This window comes from Zingiber officinale, chromosome 9A, assembly GCF_018446385.1.
Source record: "Zingiber officinale cultivar Zhangliang chromosome 9A, Zo_v1.1, whole genome shotgun sequence".
NCBI lineage: Eukaryota > Viridiplantae > Streptophyta > Magnoliopsida > Zingiberales > Zingiberaceae > Zingiber > Zingiber officinale.
Window position 1 is genome coordinate 48,471,822 of NC_056002.1, and position 18,695 is coordinate 48,490,516.

Consider the following 18,695-nt stretch of genomic DNA (forward strand, 5'->3'; position numbering starts at 1 on the left):
GATGTTTGTTAAACTCGAGCTGGTCATGGATTTGGATGGAAATCCAAATCCATTTAACCTAGTACGAGAGGAACCGTTGACAGGTTAGTTTCGTCAAGTTAGTTACGTTACAAGAAATAAAACATAATTTAAGATTATTTGATAATCATAATACTCTTCAATCAAGATCGCCGTCTCATCGTCAAGTTAGTTACGTTACAAGAAATAAAACATAATTTAAGATTATTTGATAATCATAATACTCTTCAATCAAGCCTTTAAATATTTATTTATACTCGTAGTAGGGTTTTATTTCCCGCTTGCGTTTCTTCTTTCCCTGGCCTGTAGTTGTAGACCGTAATGTCCATCCGCCACCTCCTCCTCCGCGCTTTTCCCGGCGGCGCCTCCGATCGCCGTCTCCCCCACCTCCCCTTCTCCCTACTATCTCTTATTCCTTTCCGCCACTTCGCCTTCTCCTCAGCCGAGGAGGCTGCCGCCGAGCGCCGCCGTCTCAAGCGACGCCTCCGCATCGAGCCCCCGCTCCACGCCCTCCGCCGCGACACTACTTCGCCTCGACCACCACGCGACCCCAACGCCCCCCGCCTCCCGGACTCCACCTCCTGTCTCGTCGGTCCCCGCCTCAACCTCCACAACCGCGTCCAGGCCCTCATCCGCGGAGGCGATCTCGACGCCGCCTCCTCCACCGCTCGCCAGGCCGTCTTCTCCGCCGTCCGCCTCACAGTCTTTACCTGCAACGCCGTCATCGCTTCCATGCTCCGCGCAGGCCGCCTCGATGACGTCGTCGCCCTCTTCACCTTCTTCTTCAACCAATTCAAGATCGTCCCCAACGTCGTCTCCTACAACATTCTCATCCACTCCCACTGCAAATCCGGCCGTGTTGATGCTGCCCTCGACGTCTATCGCCACGTCCTAGACAATGCTCCCTTTTCCCCCTCATACATCACCTACCGCCATCTCACCGAGGGCCTCGTCGCCGCTGACCGCATCCAGGAAGCCGTCGACCTCCTCCGCGAGATGCTCAACCGCGGCCACGCGGCTGACTCCATCGTTTACAACACTCTCATGGCTGCCTTCATTGAGTGCGGCAACATGGAGAAGGCTCTTGATCTCTTCGATGAGCTCCGAGAGCGCTGTCTGGTCTATGATGGCGTCGTGCATTCGACTCTGATGGAGGCCTACTTCAAGCGTGGAATGGACAAGGAGGCCATGGAGTCGTATCGCTCGCTTCTAGATCGGCAGTTCAAGATGACCCCCGCCACCTGCAACACCCTCATAGTGACCCTGTTGAGGCACGACAAGCTGCCCGAGGCAGAAAATATGTTTGAGAATATGCTAGACAACCACAACCCTCCTTTCTTCTTGGCGATCAACACCAACACTTACAACCTGATGGTGAACCAGCGGTTCAAGGAAGGCAAATTCTTGGAGGCTATTGAGACATTCCACCGGCAGCCCGTGAAACCATGTGTCATGGACGTTGCTTGCTTCAATAACATCATAGGTAAGCTCTGCGAAAATGGGCTACTTCCAGAGGCAGAGAAGTTGTTTGCAGAAATGCCTGATAAGTCAGTTAACCCTGATGCAACAACTTATGGGTCTTTAGTTGTTGCCTGCTTCGGGGATGGGAGGCCAGATGATGCTGTTCACTACTTCGAGAATATGATTAAACGTAGTGGGGAAAGCCCTGGCTTCAGAGTTGATGTGGGGTTTTACAATAAGGTTTTTGATGGACTGGTGAAGATAGGAAGGACCAGTCAAGCAATGGAGATTTTTGAGAAGATGCGGGAGAAGGGGACCAGACCAAATCTGTTAAGTTATGAGATTTTGGTTACTGCACTGTGTAATGCTGGAAATCTCGACCGAGGACGAGAGTTGTTCGAGCAGATGCTTCAAAGCTGTATAAGTTCTACTGCTGAATTGAATGTTTTCCTATTGGACGCTTTTGAAAAGGCAGGACGAAGCCAGGAGATAGAAGGGCTACTCATTGGCAATTCAGGCAATGTATCTCAAGCACAGCAGCAGTAGTTTGAACTAGACATTTCTACACCAATTACAGATCAAAGGTGCGCTGGCATTTAAATTATGGGAATTTCTGTTGAAGGTACTCTTATCCAATCTATTTTTTTTTGTAGATATTTTAATTCCTGTCAGTGAATCTATAGTATTTGTGGCTAACTCTCACTTTTAAAACTTGTTTTACGATTTTCAAATATAGCAGCGGAAGTAAACAAAATAAGCACACAAAAATACAACTTTCTTTTTAATTGGTTGATTGATCACTATACTGATCACCATGAAAATCAGATCCAGATCTGGTTGATTGATCTACCGATTCAGCCTTGGCCACTCCCGTTTTGCCATATCAGCACGCCGATGAGGTTATTTTGCCACATCAGCATCTTCGTCCTTATCCTTGATTGCGCCTCTACCACATAGTCAAAGTGTATCTTGTTGTCACGTTAGCCAAGTTGTCCTTATCCTATGCCACGTCAACCATTCGTGACTTATTCAGTTCACATCGGATGTCACGTCAATACATATGAGGGTGTAGCTGACACAGCTAATCGGTCTACCGAACTTGTTCGGTTTATTGATATAACCTATTAGTCTACCAATCCATGCAAAACCGAGTTAGCACAATAAACAATAATATGAAATTTAAAGCATGATTGAGTTTGATAGTTGTCCGATCTCAACTTCAAAATTCGAGTGAAGCCCTTAGTCGGATCGATGCCTAAGGATGTCCTCTTAAAGAGGGCTCGTCCTTATTCGTTCTTCCTTTTGGAAGAACCACTCAACTCCATTCCAAGAGTTTACCTCAACTTGTCCTTGGCCAAACTCTTGGTCCTCCAGACTCGTTTGGCTTTTTCTGCTCAGCATCCGATCACTTGACCTCAGGACTTCCTGACTTGACCTCCGATCCTCACTAACTCATAAGTCTTTACTACTATATGTTCAGTTCTAGACTTAGCTGCCTAGTGTCCTTGATCTGCTAAGGTTTTTTTGCTTGCTTAGTCATTGGTCCATTTGACCTACTACGACTTTCACTTGCCTAGACTGACTAGGACTTTCCTGATTGAGCTACTGCATGCTTGATCAACTTTGTTAGATCACGATTAAGCTTAATTTTGAATCCTTTGCCAATATCAAAACCTAAATTCTATTATCCGATGATCCCTACACTAACAATCTCCTTTTTTATTATGATAACTTCATTTAAAGTTAAGAAACACATTTTATCAAACAATTTTCAAAAAGATAATTTTCAACAAGGCTTCCCATAAAAGACTCCTCTTAACTTAATCTCCTCCCTAAAAATAATGTCTTGGAGGGTATTTTAAAAAATACTTAACTAACTTTTTAACTTTAACCTATCTCTCCCTCTTTGACATAAATCAAAGAACACAAGGGAGGTCAAAAATAACTAACCATTTAGAAAAGGAATTGTCGAAAACCTTTTTTAAAAAAAAAGTTGAAAGGATTTAGAAAATTTTGACAAAAAAAATTTAAGATAGAAAATATAATTTAAAAATAGAAAATACATTTGTAAAAGAATTTTTAAAAGAGGAAATTTTAAAATAAATTTTGAAAAAAGAATTTTAAAAGATAGAAGAAATTTTAAAAGGAATTTTGAGAAGGATTTTATAAAAGATAGAAAAAATTTTAAAATAAATTTTGAAAAAGATTTTTGAAAGATAATTTTTTTTATAAAAGAAATAGAAATTTAAAAAAAGATAAAAAATGTAAAAGAAATTAAAAAAATATTTTTAAAAGAAAAAAATTAAAAGAAATTGAAATTTTGAAAAAGATATTTTTAAAAAAATAAATAGAAATTTTGAAAAAAAAATTAAAAATAAAAAATTTAAAAGAAATTGAATAAGATTTTTAAAATATTAAAAAATTAAAAAAAATTAAAAGATAATTTTTTTAAAAAAAATGAAAAAAAAATTAAAAGAAATTGAAAAAGATTTTTAAAAGATAAATTTTTTGAGAAATAATTTTTAAATCAAAAGGAAATTTTTGAAAAATTATTTTCAACTTTCTATCCCTTTAAAACCCATTTTTAAATATTGATAAAAATGAATGAGTAATAATTGCAATGAATATGTAATAAGAACTTTAAAACTTGCAATAAAACATTAATGCTTGCAACAATTTAACTTAAGGAATTTAAAAAGCAAGAAAAAAAAGTCCTAAAATCCAAGCATGCATGATAAGTATGCAAAATTATCAACTAGCCCATAGGTTCTACATGCCACAAGTCAAGTCAAACAGATTAGCAAAATAAACTTACTAAGTGAGTTTAGCTTTAACTAGATCAAGATACCAAAATAGATCTAGTTAACTAAGCTAACTCTAATCAAGAGGAGATGGTTGCTGGTAGACTCGCAATATGTCCATCATCTCCTGATGCTGTGACTGCTGACTCTGCTCTGAGAGTGAGTGATGCAGATTGTCAATGTGCTACATGAGAGAGTCGATCCGTCCCTCGATCGAGTCTAAGGGGGCGTTTGGTTAAATGATGGGAATGACTATGGGTATGGGTTTGATAGTAGGGTGGAATAGGAATGGAAATGAAACCCATCAAGTTATATGGGTTTGGTTGATTCCCATAAATCTAGTAATCATTCCCAAAATGTCATTCTCAAACTCACAATCCAAACACTATCTTTTACTATCATTCCATTCCCTCATTCCCAAACCCATCAACCAAATACTCCCTAAGTGTCCGTACGATCTCTTGGAATCGGACATTTGAATCAACAGGCTATGAAGGGATGAACCGAGTGAATGTGGGTAGTATAGTCAGGTGCGAGTAGCCCAAGTAGAGGAGCATCTTGCTCAACTTCTTTAGATTCTTCCCGTTCTAATCCCTCTGCCTGTATAGGTCTATGCTATGCCTTGTAGAATAAGGTCCATGTTAGTCTTATGCTAGCTAAGGACGGGTGCCTATATCCTATTTTGTCAAAGTCATCAAATAGGAACCTAATGCTAGCCAATGTAATGTTTACCCATAAGGCTGCTAAAAGTCTGGTGATAATGTGACAATAAGTCATATGTACCCTTATAGCCTGAATAGTGTAGATAATTGCCCTAAAGATCAATAGTCCTATGTTCACATCTAGATTATGTCTAAATGCATACATAAGGAACAAGTGGCACAGTCTAATGATTGATAGTTCTTTGGTGGATAGTGGTAGGACACAGTTTATAATAAATTGTAAAGTATATTGTCCTCAATACTTAGGTTGACTGCATGTATCCTTTTAGGGAGAGGGGTGTGAAAGATCTCTTGATGCATGCTTTCAAGGGTGAGATGTGCAAAATGTCCAGATAAGTTTTTTTTGGATATTTAGGGAAGTTGCGGAACATGTTATTGGACACTTTAAGGTTTAGCATGTTCATAAAGGTGTCAACATCAAAAAGCATGTCCATGGTAGCAACCCTAGTCCTATAGTGCAGGTCATCTATAGGAGTTAGGTTGTGGTAGAACTTTACATAATGGTCAATATTGATCTGATGATTATGGTAGACCAAATCTACTAGGGCATAATAGTTGATAAGCTCAACTGTCTGGGAAATGGGTTTAGAATAAGTTTTTGTTCAGTTATCGAGTCCCTGCAACTTTATGGGTCGTGGTCTCAAATGATAGCCTAAATTCTTTGGACAGAACCTAGGGTCATAGGCCAGATGAGCGGGACCTTGTGTGGCACACTGTTTTTGGTTACAATGAAATAATTTAACAAAAATGAACATAGTTCTATGGAAACTTAAACAGGGAAGTTTAGGTATCATTGCCGAGGCATATCGACGGAGTCGAGGGCTTCAGATTGGTCAATGGAATGGGAGGGAGGAATGATTTGTAATGTGCAGCCTACCTATCACGCGGGGGTCCCCTTTTATAGATCAGTATTCGGGATTGGTTTATCGATCATGGGATCAGTCTACCAATCCATTTAAGTCCGATCAAATGTTCAGTTTCTAATGCCGCTTTTTGGGTTCCCAAGGTCGAGTGGTCAATGCCATTTTGACAGTTAAACTGATGATCTGACGGTCAAACTGACCACAGCTTTTTTGACTAGATCAATCTACCGATCTTGGTTTTTGGTAGACCGATAGGTTATGATTTGTCTTTTTGTGACATGTGTTCGAGTTTGGTTGTTTAAACAGGTTCGTTCTACGGATTGGGGTTTTCGATTGATCGATAGGTCAATTTTACAAATTTAGTCCTAACTTAGAATTTATTCAGTTTGGCTATTGTTTGTCTTAGGTAGATGTCTTACCTTTTGTCTCCAGATTAACTATCATAAGATAGAAGCCTTTAGTTAGATTAGTCAAGTAAAGTAAGAGTTTTCAACTAGTCAATTATAATGAAGGATACTTGACATGATCAATTTGAAGTTTTTAGCCTAGATTTATGATGATATAATGATATAAGCAATTGAAATATAGATTTAAACTTAAGCATCACACGCTGTTCTAAGTGACTCAATACACAAACAAACTAACTCTAATCTGTTTGTGAGATAATGTCTGTCTATATCTATGAGTTCATGCTTTCTACGATAAGACCTAAGCTAGTTCCAATAGAAAATCAAATATTTATATTCTAGCTATCTACCCATATTCTAATTCTTATGAATTTAGTAGTCACATGCAAGTTAAAATATGGTTTGTTGATTTTAACTTAGTATCTCACCCATTCAAAGTTATTAAATAAGTTAGTTCTATAGATTGTATGAGATAGTTTTCAATTTTACTTAATTAATAAATTAATTTCAATTTTGAAGCTAATTTGACATTGTGTTAGATTTAGATTTAGCCGTTAGTCAGTTAAATACATATTTCAAAAATTTGCTTTTAGGTTGTGGCAAGGCATAGAGTCTTCTTTGATATCGGAGACCACTTCTTTAGACAAACTCTTTTTAAGAAAATATATATTTAACATTCTTATTGAAAATCTCTGGTCTAACTAGTTTAGGATGTGGTGAGGTAGATTCAGTCAGTTCCTCTCAACTGAGTGCACTAAGTAGGGTACTCCCAACCTGGGTACACTTGGATTGAGCATCCTTAATGTACTATTATCTCGGCACGTCTTGTACTAGGTTGTCAAGAATTAAATTTACTCTTTTCCTATCTAGCCATTCTAACTTAAACAGAGAAGAAATTAATCATGCAAAATGAAAGCAGTAAATTAAACAATCATGTATTTTTATCTAACAAGAAAAATGATTTTTCTTTTGGCTCTTCCTCAATCATAACTTAGATAAGGTATATCCAAGTAATAAACCTGATTTTTAGAGATCTAATATTAATTTGGTCCAACTTGATTACTCAAGTTTGATTTAGGAACCCATATTTAAACTTGTTTTCTAGCAGTTCGATCCCCTAAAGAAAAGTAGTCTTATCCTTGTATTTGAGTCCAAATCGATTGTATACAATCCTTCTAGTTCTAAGTATTATATCAAGGTATTTAGAGCCAAAACTAAACTGTTCCAATGATCCTTTAAGGTCTTTAACTTGAATTTTCGAAGTGGAATTTTCTTCCTTAAGTTGTGAACTTGAGTTGAAGTTCTATTTTGAACTTATTTAGTTGAGGAACATGGGCTAGTCTTCTCCTTAACAGCATGTTTGAAATGATATGGAATTCAATTCCTTTAAGAATTGGAATTGAATTCCATGTTTTGGAATGATTTTTTAGCTAAGAATTGATATGGAATTCAATTCCAATTCCATCAAACAAGGCAAAAGTAAATCACACCTCTTTATGTGTGATTTAGATAGGGAATTCAATTCTCCATATTATGCCCATTGTGCCCTCATTCTCTCTTCTTTGTAAAAAAAGAAAAGAAAAAAGAGAGAAGGATAAAATGGTAAAACATAAGAATTCCATAACTTAAGTTGCAATTCATTCCAAACATGAGAATTGAATTCAATTCCTTATGGAATTCAATTCATAATGGAATTCAATTCAATTCCATGACTTAAGTGATTTCCAAACAGGGTGTAAGGACTTCTACCTCTTTTTGGAGTGATTTGACCCAGATATTAGATTTGGCTAATTTTCGAGTCAAATTATAAATTACAACATAAAGTTTATTGAGAAAAGAAGGGTCTACCTCAGTGTTTGGATCGTCTAAAATGAATATGAATCCGTAGCTTGTCTCGTACTCATGTTCGTACTCTGATTCAGATTTGGGCTCGGGCTCAGTCTCAGCCATTTGTTCTCGTACCGTTAGTGCTAGGAAGCTCGCTTAAGTTTGTTCTTCCTCGTTCGATTTTTTCAATGAAGACTCGTCACACGTTACTTTTAGTGCTTTCTTCCTTCGTTGCTTCTTGGTTTCTTTCGTGTTTGGGCATTCCGCCTTGAAATGCCTCTTTTGATTGCACCCGTAGCAGATCAACTTAGATTTTGCCTTCATGGTTCGACTTGTCCCGTTTGCTTATTCTTTGACTGGATCACTTTCTTGATGTCATGCTTAGTAAACCCCTTATTTCTTTGAACATTTTCGAAACTAGATTGACTAGTAGTTCAAAAGTAATCTCCTCATCTTCTAAATTTGATTCGTCTTTGGCTTTGGCTCAGAATTTGGGCTTCGACTCCTTATTCTTGATTTTCCCGGCTCCTTATTCTTGATTTTCCCTATAATCAAAGCAATACCTTTCTCGGCTGAGCTTGCATTAGTCTGCTCATGCAACTCAAATTCAAAAAAGAGTTTATTTAATCTAATAATTGAAAGATCTTGGAAATTAAGCATCTACCATACATGACCACAAGGCGTTCTGAGGAAAAGCTTTGAATGCATACCTAATTATGTCTCGATTCTCAACTTGTTGTATGATAGAATGCAGTTTGTTGAGAAGATCTTGGATCCGAATATGTAGCCTATTTACCTACTCTCCTTTCTATATTTTAATATTATATAATTTATTTTTTAAAAAAATCATGTTTACTTACTTTGGTGTGGGAAGTTCTTTCGTGTATCTCGATTAACTTGTCCTAGGTCCTTCGTGCTGATGAAGGATCCGACTTGGTTGAGTTCTTACTTTGTCAAGCCGCATTGGAGGATTTGAGTCACTTTGGCATCGGTTTCGATCTTTTTTGTGTCATTGTCCCATTTGTCGCACCTAAGTGGCATTCCTTGTTTGTTGGTTGGGAGAGTGAATCCAATTTGGATCATGATCCACATCTCTACTTGGGTCTTCAAATGGTACTCCATTCGGCCCTTTCAATAATTGAAATCTTTGTCGGAGAAGAGTCGCGGTCGGGCCATGCTTCTTGATGGGTTATTCAAAAAAAAACTTGCTCATAAAAAAAACGAAAACAATGTACCAAGATTTGGTCTTGAATTAGTATTGTCGAAGAAAAATAATAACGAGAAAAACAAAAAAAAAATAATGCGAAAACTTTGCTCGACTAGTGGTTGCACTAGTTCAAAGTGTCTCCTCTCTGATACTAATTGTAGGATTGTAAAGCCGGGGGGGGGGAGTGAATAACGTTTGTTGCTAACTCTTGTTTTAAAACGTGTTTTACGATTTTCAAAGATAGCAGCGGAAATAAACAAACAAAAAATTACCACATTCTTTAATTTTTTTCGATGGCAACCCACTAATAGATCTCCTTCTCCAAATATCAACTCGGACATGAAGATTTGTCTTTTTACAAAGATGAGGAATGGTAACAAGCACGAAAGACGAATAAGAAAAGACAATTTATACTCACAAAAACAATCTTCGAATTCAAGCATGGTTTGTCGAATAAACACGTCGACATTGCATCAGAACTTCAAAGCGAGACGTGAGAGAGAGGACTTGAGAAAATTGGATGAAGAAGCCTTGGGTCAAGGCCTTCTTTTATAAATCCGGATCGGTCTACCGATCTGGCCAATAGGTATACGATCGCCATGAAAATTGGCCCTAGATCCGGTTGATTGGTTTATCGGTTCAACCTTGGCCACACCCTTTCTGCCATGTCAGCATGTCGATGAGGTTCCTTCGCCATGTCAACATCTCGATCCTTGTGCTTGATCGGTCCATCTGTTACGTCAGCTGATCAAAGTCTATCTTATTGTCATGTTAGTCAAGTTGCCCTTATCCTATGCCACGTCAGCCATCCAAGACTTATCCAATCCATGTCGAATGTCACATCAACATATATGAGGACATAGCTAACATAACATCTTTCGGTCTACTGATCTAGCCGATCAATCTACCAATCACTACACAATCGAGTTAGCACAATAACAATAATATGAAATTTAAAGCATGATTGAGTTGACAATTTCCTAACTGTCCGATCTCGACTTCGAAATTCGAGTGAATTCCTTAGTCGGATCGATGCCTAAGGGTGTCCCCTTAAAGAGGATTCGTCCTTACCTATTCTTCCTTTCGGAAGAACCACTCTACTCTAATCCGGGAGCTTATTTCAACTTATTGTTAGTCAAACTCTTGGTCCTCCATACCCATTTGAGTTTTCTTTGTTCATCATCTGATTTCCTGACTTGACCTCCGATCCTCACTGACCCATCAATCCTGCTAGATGTTCAGTCCATTGAACCATCTAGACTTAGTCGTCTGGTGTCCTTGATCTGCTAAGGCTTCCTTGTTTGCCTAGTCACTGGTCCAACTGATCGAAAAGGAGATTCATTTGACTTACTCAACCTTGTTAGATCATGATTAAACTTAACTTTGAACCCTTTACCAATATCAAAACTCAGGTTTGATTATCTGATGCTCCTTGCACCAACAGTTTGTCACTTTTCAACCTTAATCAATTTCTCCACATCTATATAAGTCTAACTTTTTAGACTCCAAGTTTGTTTATCAGAACTGTAAATGTTCATGGTTCAATGGATGATCCATTTTGTCAAAAGATCTGATTCAATGAGCGTCAACCTGGATGAGAGAGTGCCTCGTGTAGACGAACTACGGCAATGCATATTCAAGTGTCTCTCTATATATAGCAATTTTATCCCTTTTTCCTTGCAAAAGCTGATGCAAGGTGTTTCTAAGGTATGTAGATGAACTGGGGCATTGCATATTCAAGTGTCTATGTATAGAGCAATTTTATCACTTTTTCCTTGCAAAAGCTGATGCTAGGTGTTTCTAAGGTATTGCCGATGCTCATGCCAGTGATTAGGTGGTGGTTGATTTTTTTTTCAACCTATCTCAATGACTTGATGGAAAGCCAGGAACTACCCAATTGAGCTAACATAATAGCTTACAAAGGGTGGGTTAGAGTAACTATAAAATTAACATGCAGAGCGGGTATTAATATGTTGACTTTTAGCACCAATGTTAATTTCATGAATTGAGGGGTTCAATTTTATTAGAATGTCTTAATGACTTGATGGAAAGTTGGGTACGAATAAGTTGGGTTGACTTCTCGTCTAAAGAGGGTGGGTTTGAGCAACTAGATTTGAGAGTCTTCCCACTTGCATAGTTAACGCTAAGGGGTCCTGATGCATGCACTCCAGCACTAAGTTAGGAAGTAAAGGAACGCTTCAGATCTTAGTGTAAAGACCAACATAAATCATAAGTTCACGAAGTGTTACCCTTTACCTAACTCTTACTTGAGCAGATGTAAGATAGCGCCCTTACCTCGAAGGATCTTCTTTTGCCTCTATGACATAAAAGTGGAAAAGTCTTCCATATTGTCTCGTTGTACCTTAGAGGTATGAGATATCTATTTTTCTCCTGGTCTCAAAAGGTCTAATTCTATGCACTTGCCTTAGAAGGGTATGAGGGCTTCCTTGGTGTTCATCTTGGAAGGGGCAAGGTTTTCCATCCTTCCTCATACTTTGGATGTTGAGGTTCCTCTTTGGTGTCTTATCACAAGCTCGTGAACTTCTTTTCATGGTTAGACGATCTTTCCCTGCAACATTAAGCCGAGTGGATATGTCTTGTGCTCAAGGCCTTTTCAGTCCAACCATGTACTAGATGGGTGGATGCCTTCCCACGTGTAAACTTACACATAAATGAGGTTTTATGAGTGTTGAATGCATTGATATCCACTACAACATTGATATTTGACTAATTAATTAGGCCCTTCACTATAGTGAAATCTGTTATGTTATATGGAGTTGAATGTTGGGTTATAATTTAAATACATGATAGAATATCAGAATTACAGAGAAGATAATATTAAGATGGATGTATAGACATACGAGAATGAACATAATAAGAAATGAGAGTATTTGAGATAAAGTCGTGTTGGTATAATTTGCACTAATAATCTAACTCAGGTTTTGATGAATGACACGTGGATTAAAGTTAGAGTGTTTGTGGTCTAATTTCATTATCAAGTGTGCAGGAGTTGATGTATCTGGACGACCTGACACCAGGCTGAAATCCAGCTAGGTCCGCGGGACCTGATAGTTGGTGTGAAATTTAGATAGGTCCATCGGACCCGATATTTGGTGGGAAGTCCGATTGGGTCCACAGGACCTGACAACCAACTGAAGTCCAGTTGGGTCCACGAGACCTGACAATTAGCGGGGAGACCTGGTGGGTCAAAGATGAGTCAAACGACTGCAGTTGGCAAGTAAAAGGTAAGCAACTAGAGGAGAGATCCAGTGAGAACGCATTCCCGGTTGAGGGAATAGTAGGTGTTGATCCAGTTTAGATTCATTTAGAAAACCTAAGTTGAGACCTTAATTAGATCTTGATCTAGTTACTACTATTATCTTACTGTATTGTACTAACTTTGGTTTGCATAAGAAACATATTTTTTTTTGTTGTCTGGACTAACTCTTTCTGGCAGAAAAGTTGTTGAAAAAGACTTTCTGGGCATTCGGAAGGGGTCCTAGCTCCCGGACTCCCAGCGGCACTTGGAGTTGGTCCGAGCGCTCGGACCAACTTCACCCGGATGGGTGTGTGGCTAGGCACTCGGGCAGTCCGGAATCCCGGAGTTGGTCCAGGCGTCCGAACTAGAAAAATCATCCAGAAGCTGAGTTGGAGTGCGATAACTGGTCGAACCCACGTCAACGGTTCAGACACCCGAAGGTGGATAAACTTGGCGAATCAAGTTTCGATGAGAGATCACCATGTCAGTAACGATCCAAGTGCCTAGAGGGTCCAAGCATCCGGAATGACCCTATATAAAAGCCTTCGACCAGCAGCTTCAGTTGATCATCTGCTATGACTTTCATATTCACGTGCTACTCCGAAAAGGCTCCGACGACACCGAAAGACTGCTCCGAAATTTGAAGAACGAAGACTTATTCAAATTTCCTTTTTGTTTGTTAGTAACATTTTATTTCAAGAAATCTTTGTAACTCATTTTCGAACTGATAGTGATTGCCCAATGGAAACATTCAACGAGTGCAGGCCTTGGTGTAGGAGTCGTCGAAGGCTCCAAACTAAGTAAAAAATTACTTGTATTAGCGTATGAACTTTTATGTTTCTTTTCTGTTGCGTATTCTTAATTTTCTAAAAAGTGACGATTGCTATTCACTCCCCTCTAGCATCTTTCCGATCCAACAAGTTGTATCAAAGTCAAGTTGATTCTGAATTGATACAACCACTAATCGAGCAGGGGTTCCTTTTTTAAATATATATATATATTCCCATTTTTATTTTTTCACCATTACTCAGAATTGGTGAAATATCTCGTCCGACAAGATTTATCGTAATTTTTATTATTATTATTTTTATATATTTTTTTGAAATTTGTGAAACACCTTTTCCTTTCCTCCCACACTACTTACCCCAAGACCTAGTCTTGGAATTTCTTTTTAATTGTGTTGTGCAAGAAAAATGAAGCATAAAGAGATGATCGGGCGAAATGTCAACGAACCGCCTCCATACGAAATGGACTACTACAGAGTATGGAAGCATCAAATGGAATGCTTTGTAATGATGGTCGCAAAAGGCAACTACGCTCGCCCAGTGCTCTCGCCAACTCGTCCTAAGGCCAACATAGAGGAGGTAAATCACGGGTGACTACTAACCTTTCGAATAGTGATTGGCGCATGAGGGGGGCATTTACCTTGGTTATACCGAAATTCGAACCTCAGACCTTGTAACGACCCGACCCCTCGACCCTTTGGGCGGTCACAATGGCGGCCCATTAGGCGACCCATTGGCGGTCCCTTGGGTGGCCATAATGGCGGCCCAACTGGCGACCCCTTATGTCGTCGACCGACGACCCTCGGGCGTGTGCCGTTACTCACAAGGTCTTCCCACCCTTGGCTAGTGGATTTTTGTCTTCTCCAGGATTCGAACTCTAGACCTCCAGCCTAAGTACTAGAGTTTATGAATCCTGATAGCCAAGTGAGAGCCAAATAAATTGTCACGTCCCAAAGGAGTCCCTGCCAGAGGAAATTCCGGCAACACCTCCCCTGTACGGGTGACAATCTGAACCATTTCTACAGACATAATATACCTCAGCCACAGGCTGCTGGAATATACACAACCACGCAGTTTATATGCAGCCTACTCGGTTGATACAATAAAAAACACAACCATGCAGTTATATGTAAATCTAACAGCCCACTCGGCTGTACCAAAATCAAACACAGCAGAAATACAATGGACAACACATACAAACTAAAAACGAAAATTGCTAGTCGGTTAGGGTTACACCACACAACAAAACAACACTCCAGAAATAAAACCAGAACACAAAGCTAAATACACAAGTTTCATATATCAAAATAAAAATAAACAAAAGCGGAGACAAGTCTTCTGGTGTGACGTGGGGACCAACAGACAGTATACTCCAAGCGACTCCATAAATAACCTGGTACCTGAAAAAGATAGTGTCCACGGGGGTGAGTTCAACAACTCAGTAGATACCTAGTTGACATGTATAGTAAACTATAACAAATAGTAATAACTATGGAGTACAGACTCCTCGACAAAAGCTGGAAATGCACAATAGAAAAGACTGAACAGAAATATACTCACCAGGGTCTCCTATCACAATAGTCAGGTCGTCAGACCGAGAGTATCATAAATCATGTATGCATATCAAACATATGCATCCATCCAAATGCAACAAATAAATGCAGCAAACACAAGCAATAAATGCATCATGCATATCATGCCAATGACATGTCCTGGTCACCCCTATTGCCAGTCAGCCATCTCACACACGTTGGTGAGACTGAGTGAGTAGGGTTGTGACAACCGTGCACTCTATCATCAATGTTCCTGATTAGTGACCGAGTAGACGGGATGTTGTCGGAGTACACCTATCCTCCTACCCCAAATCATAAGTGGGGGAGCACAATCCTCTCATCTCCCGGTACACAATGACGGGGAGGGATCCCGTCGTGCTACCATGCTACAGTCACACTACCCATGAGCATCCCAACGGAGCACCACCGAGCAAAACTGACGTGTTATCACGCTGCGTCACGCTACCCATGAGTGGACCAGCGGAGCACCGACAGAGATGAAACTAGCGATGTGCTCAACAATAATGGAGCAGACTATCGCGCAGCATGCAATCATGCGAATGGTGCATGACACTAAGCATGACAAAATCATGAATAGCATAGCAATATCCATATATATATATATATAATGTGTACCATAGGAGAATGAACCAAATCAAAGGTACACAGATTATATAAGGTATAAAAACCTAGATCCTGAATATAATAAACACATGGTTGTATCACTACCCCTATAAGCATGTATAATCAGGTAGGTACTAACATGAAGTGCATAATAAGTAAACAAAACAAGCATATAACAGGTATCGGGTAGTAACCAACTGAAAGAAAGACAAACATAATCATTACTAAAGGTTATAACCTACTAAACATATCAACATGACATTATGAAAGATAAATCAAGGTACTCGTCTCCAATAGAAAGGTCCTATCAATCAATTCGTTGCCAAGACGCTTGTCTCAAATCAGAATCCTGCATCAATTAATATATATTTTATTTAACTAAATGCATATGAATCAATCAGCTAAATAAAATACCCAATCCTCGATTAGGGAAAACCCTAATCATATAGCATTAACTCTACCTAAATTATTTCCAACGATTAATTAGGGTTAATTGTCTTAACCCTAATCATACCATTAGATTTATTCCAAACATAATCCATTTATACTAACAACAATGCATTTATCTCAATCCAAAACTCACCCAAATCTGTATATTCGACTGTCGAGTCACTGCCGGAGACGCGTGCCTTGGGAATATAGTGACCGGAACTAGGAGTTGCTGCTGACCTTCTTCTTAAGCAATGACAGCAAGAAACAGTGGCACCAAACGATCAGGACCGTGGCACCTTCTTGATACCATCACTGCTGCTTTGTTTGGATCCGGCAGCAAGAGGAAATCTAGGGCACGCAAACAGGAAATCTCCAGAGATGGTCGACGCTGCTCCGTGCGACGGCGACCACGAATCAGGAACTAGGGCAAAACACGATGGACACATGGTGCCGGCGCACAAAGAGATCGAGTCGTGTAGTCGGCTTCCGACTAGAGCACAACGTGGAGGAGGCTAGCGACACTTCTGTTGGCGGCGTCGTCGGGTGGAGAAGGCGCGACCAAGAAGATGGCTAGGGTTTAGACGGCGTCGGGCAGAAAAGGAAGAGGAAAGGATTGGTGTTGCGGGAGCAAAAATGGTAAGAGGAGATGGCGGTTTTGCGGCGCCGGTTGGGAAGGGCGGTTAGGGCACGGTGTCGGGGGAAATCGGGAGAGGAGGCGCGGGGGTAAAGAAAACGACAGAAAAATAAAATTAAAAAAAAACAAAAAGGAAAAGAAATCAAACTTTTCCTCGCTTAAATGGGGTAGCCTAAACAGACTTTCTCGGGGCTCAGTTTTTATCCCTGTAACCTACACTATACGGTCTCCGAAAAATTCCCAGAAATTTTTTTAAAAATTTCGAAATATTCCCTTAGGTGTTACGCCTATTTTCGGTATTTTACATTCTTCCCCACTAATAAAAATTTGGTTCTCAAATTTCGTTATCTACCATCAGCAAATTCTAACAACAGGTAAAGAGTATAAATGCTGAACGGTAAATTAAATCACATACCTCAAGTGAAAAGTGTTGGGATCGTTCGTACTCGGCTAGAGAGGGGGGGTGTGAATAGCCGTCCCAAATTCTCGCGTTCTTCCTACAGTTAGGGTTAGTCGCAGCGGAAATACAAGGAAGAAAATAAGGAGAAGAAAAAACAAACCGATGTAACGAGGTTCGGAGATGGACTCCTACTCCTCGGCGTGTCCGTAAGGTGGACGAAGCCTACCAATCCGTCGGTGGATGAGTCCCCGGAGAACCGGCTAAATATGAGCTCCTTATGGGTGGAGAAACCTCGCCACAACTACTTCTTGCAACAGCAAGATAAGGAGTACAAATACAAGAGAAGCAAGAAATAAATACACAGCAAATGTAAACAACCCTTGCCTTCTTGTCGATTGTTGAAGAAGCAACCACAACAGCAGCTCAGTCGGAGTCCCAGCCGAAGGAAGAAGCTCACGCGAAGCTTGCGAAGAAGAGCTCAACAAAGCTCAAGCACCGAACAAAGAACTCAGTAGCGTAAGAGAAGAGAAAGAAGTCAGAGTACGTAAGATGCTCTCGCCCTTTATACCGCGAAGAAGAAACAATGAAGAAACTAGCCGCTTGCGTTAGAACCCCGATCGGTCGTGGACCGATCAGAGCTATACCGATCGGTCCCGACGCATCGACAAGGTAAACATTCTCAGACTCGATCGGCCTGCGGACCGATCAAAGACGATCCAGTGCGGTCCAAGATCGATCCCAACTCTTGGCTTTGAAGCTCTTCCTTCCGCGACATCGTCTCCGACGGCCGCCACGACCGATCAGAAGCTCGATCGTCCACGCACCGATCAGCGCCTTCGCGGCCATCGATCACCTTCGATCGGCCTGCAGATCGACGATACCGATCAAGAACACATCGATTCTTGATCGGTCACCAGACCGATCAGATAACTAGTGACTTGGTTTTTGTCCAAACCAAGTCCCAAGCCTTCCAAACCAACATTCGGTCAACCTCGACCTGTTGGTACTTCATTCCTAGCATCTGGTCACTCCCTTGATCTGCTAGAATTCCCCGCCAAGTGTCCGATCAATCCCTTTGACCTACGTGGACTTTCCTCAACACCAGATGTCCGATCATCCCTGATCCATCTGGATTTTCCCTTGCCTGGCTTCACTCACCCGGACTTTCACCTGGCTTCACTTACCAGGATTTTCACACTGCCTAACATCCCAGTTAGGACTTTCTCACTGCCTGGCTTCACTCACCAGGACTTTCCAACTGCCTAACATCCCAGTTAGGACTTTCCCACTGCCTGGCTTCACTCACCAGGACTTTCCACACTGCCTAACATCCCAGTTAGGACTTTCCCACTGCCTGGCTTCACTCACCAGGACTTCCACTTTCACCTAGCTTCACTCACTAGGATTTTCACCTGGCTTCACTCACCAGGATTCCCGACTGTCTGGCTTCACTCACCAGGACTTCTCCGACTACCTGGCTTCACTCACCAGGACTTTTCCCCGTGCCAAACTCCCTGTTTGGACTTTCCCCATGCCAAGTCTCCATACTTGGACTTTCCGCGTGCCAAGCTACCTGCTTGGACTTTTCCCCGTGCCAAGTCTCCGTACTTGGACTTTTCCAGTGCCAAGTTTCCATACTTGGACTTTTCCCGAATCAGGTCAACCAGATCAACCTTGACCTAAGGTTGCACCTACAATCTCC

General features: G+C 40.5%; 1 protein-coding gene across 1 annotated transcript in view; it reads left to right on the top strand.

Moving 5' to 3' along the window:
* Nucleotides 1-280: 280 nt before the first annotated feature.
* The window catches only part of LOC122021448 (pentatricopeptide repeat-containing protein At1g10270-like), a 42,357-nt gene continuing 23,942 nt past the window's right edge, over nt 281-18,695 (top strand). The window contains exon 1 of the mRNA XM_042579566.1: nt 281-2,063. Within this exon, the coding sequence (XP_042435500.1) occupies nt 340-2,025 (1,686 nt within the window). The 5' untranslated portion in view covers nt 281-339 and the 3' untranslated portion in view covers nt 2,026-2,063. The remainder of the gene's footprint in view (nt 2,064-18,695) is intronic.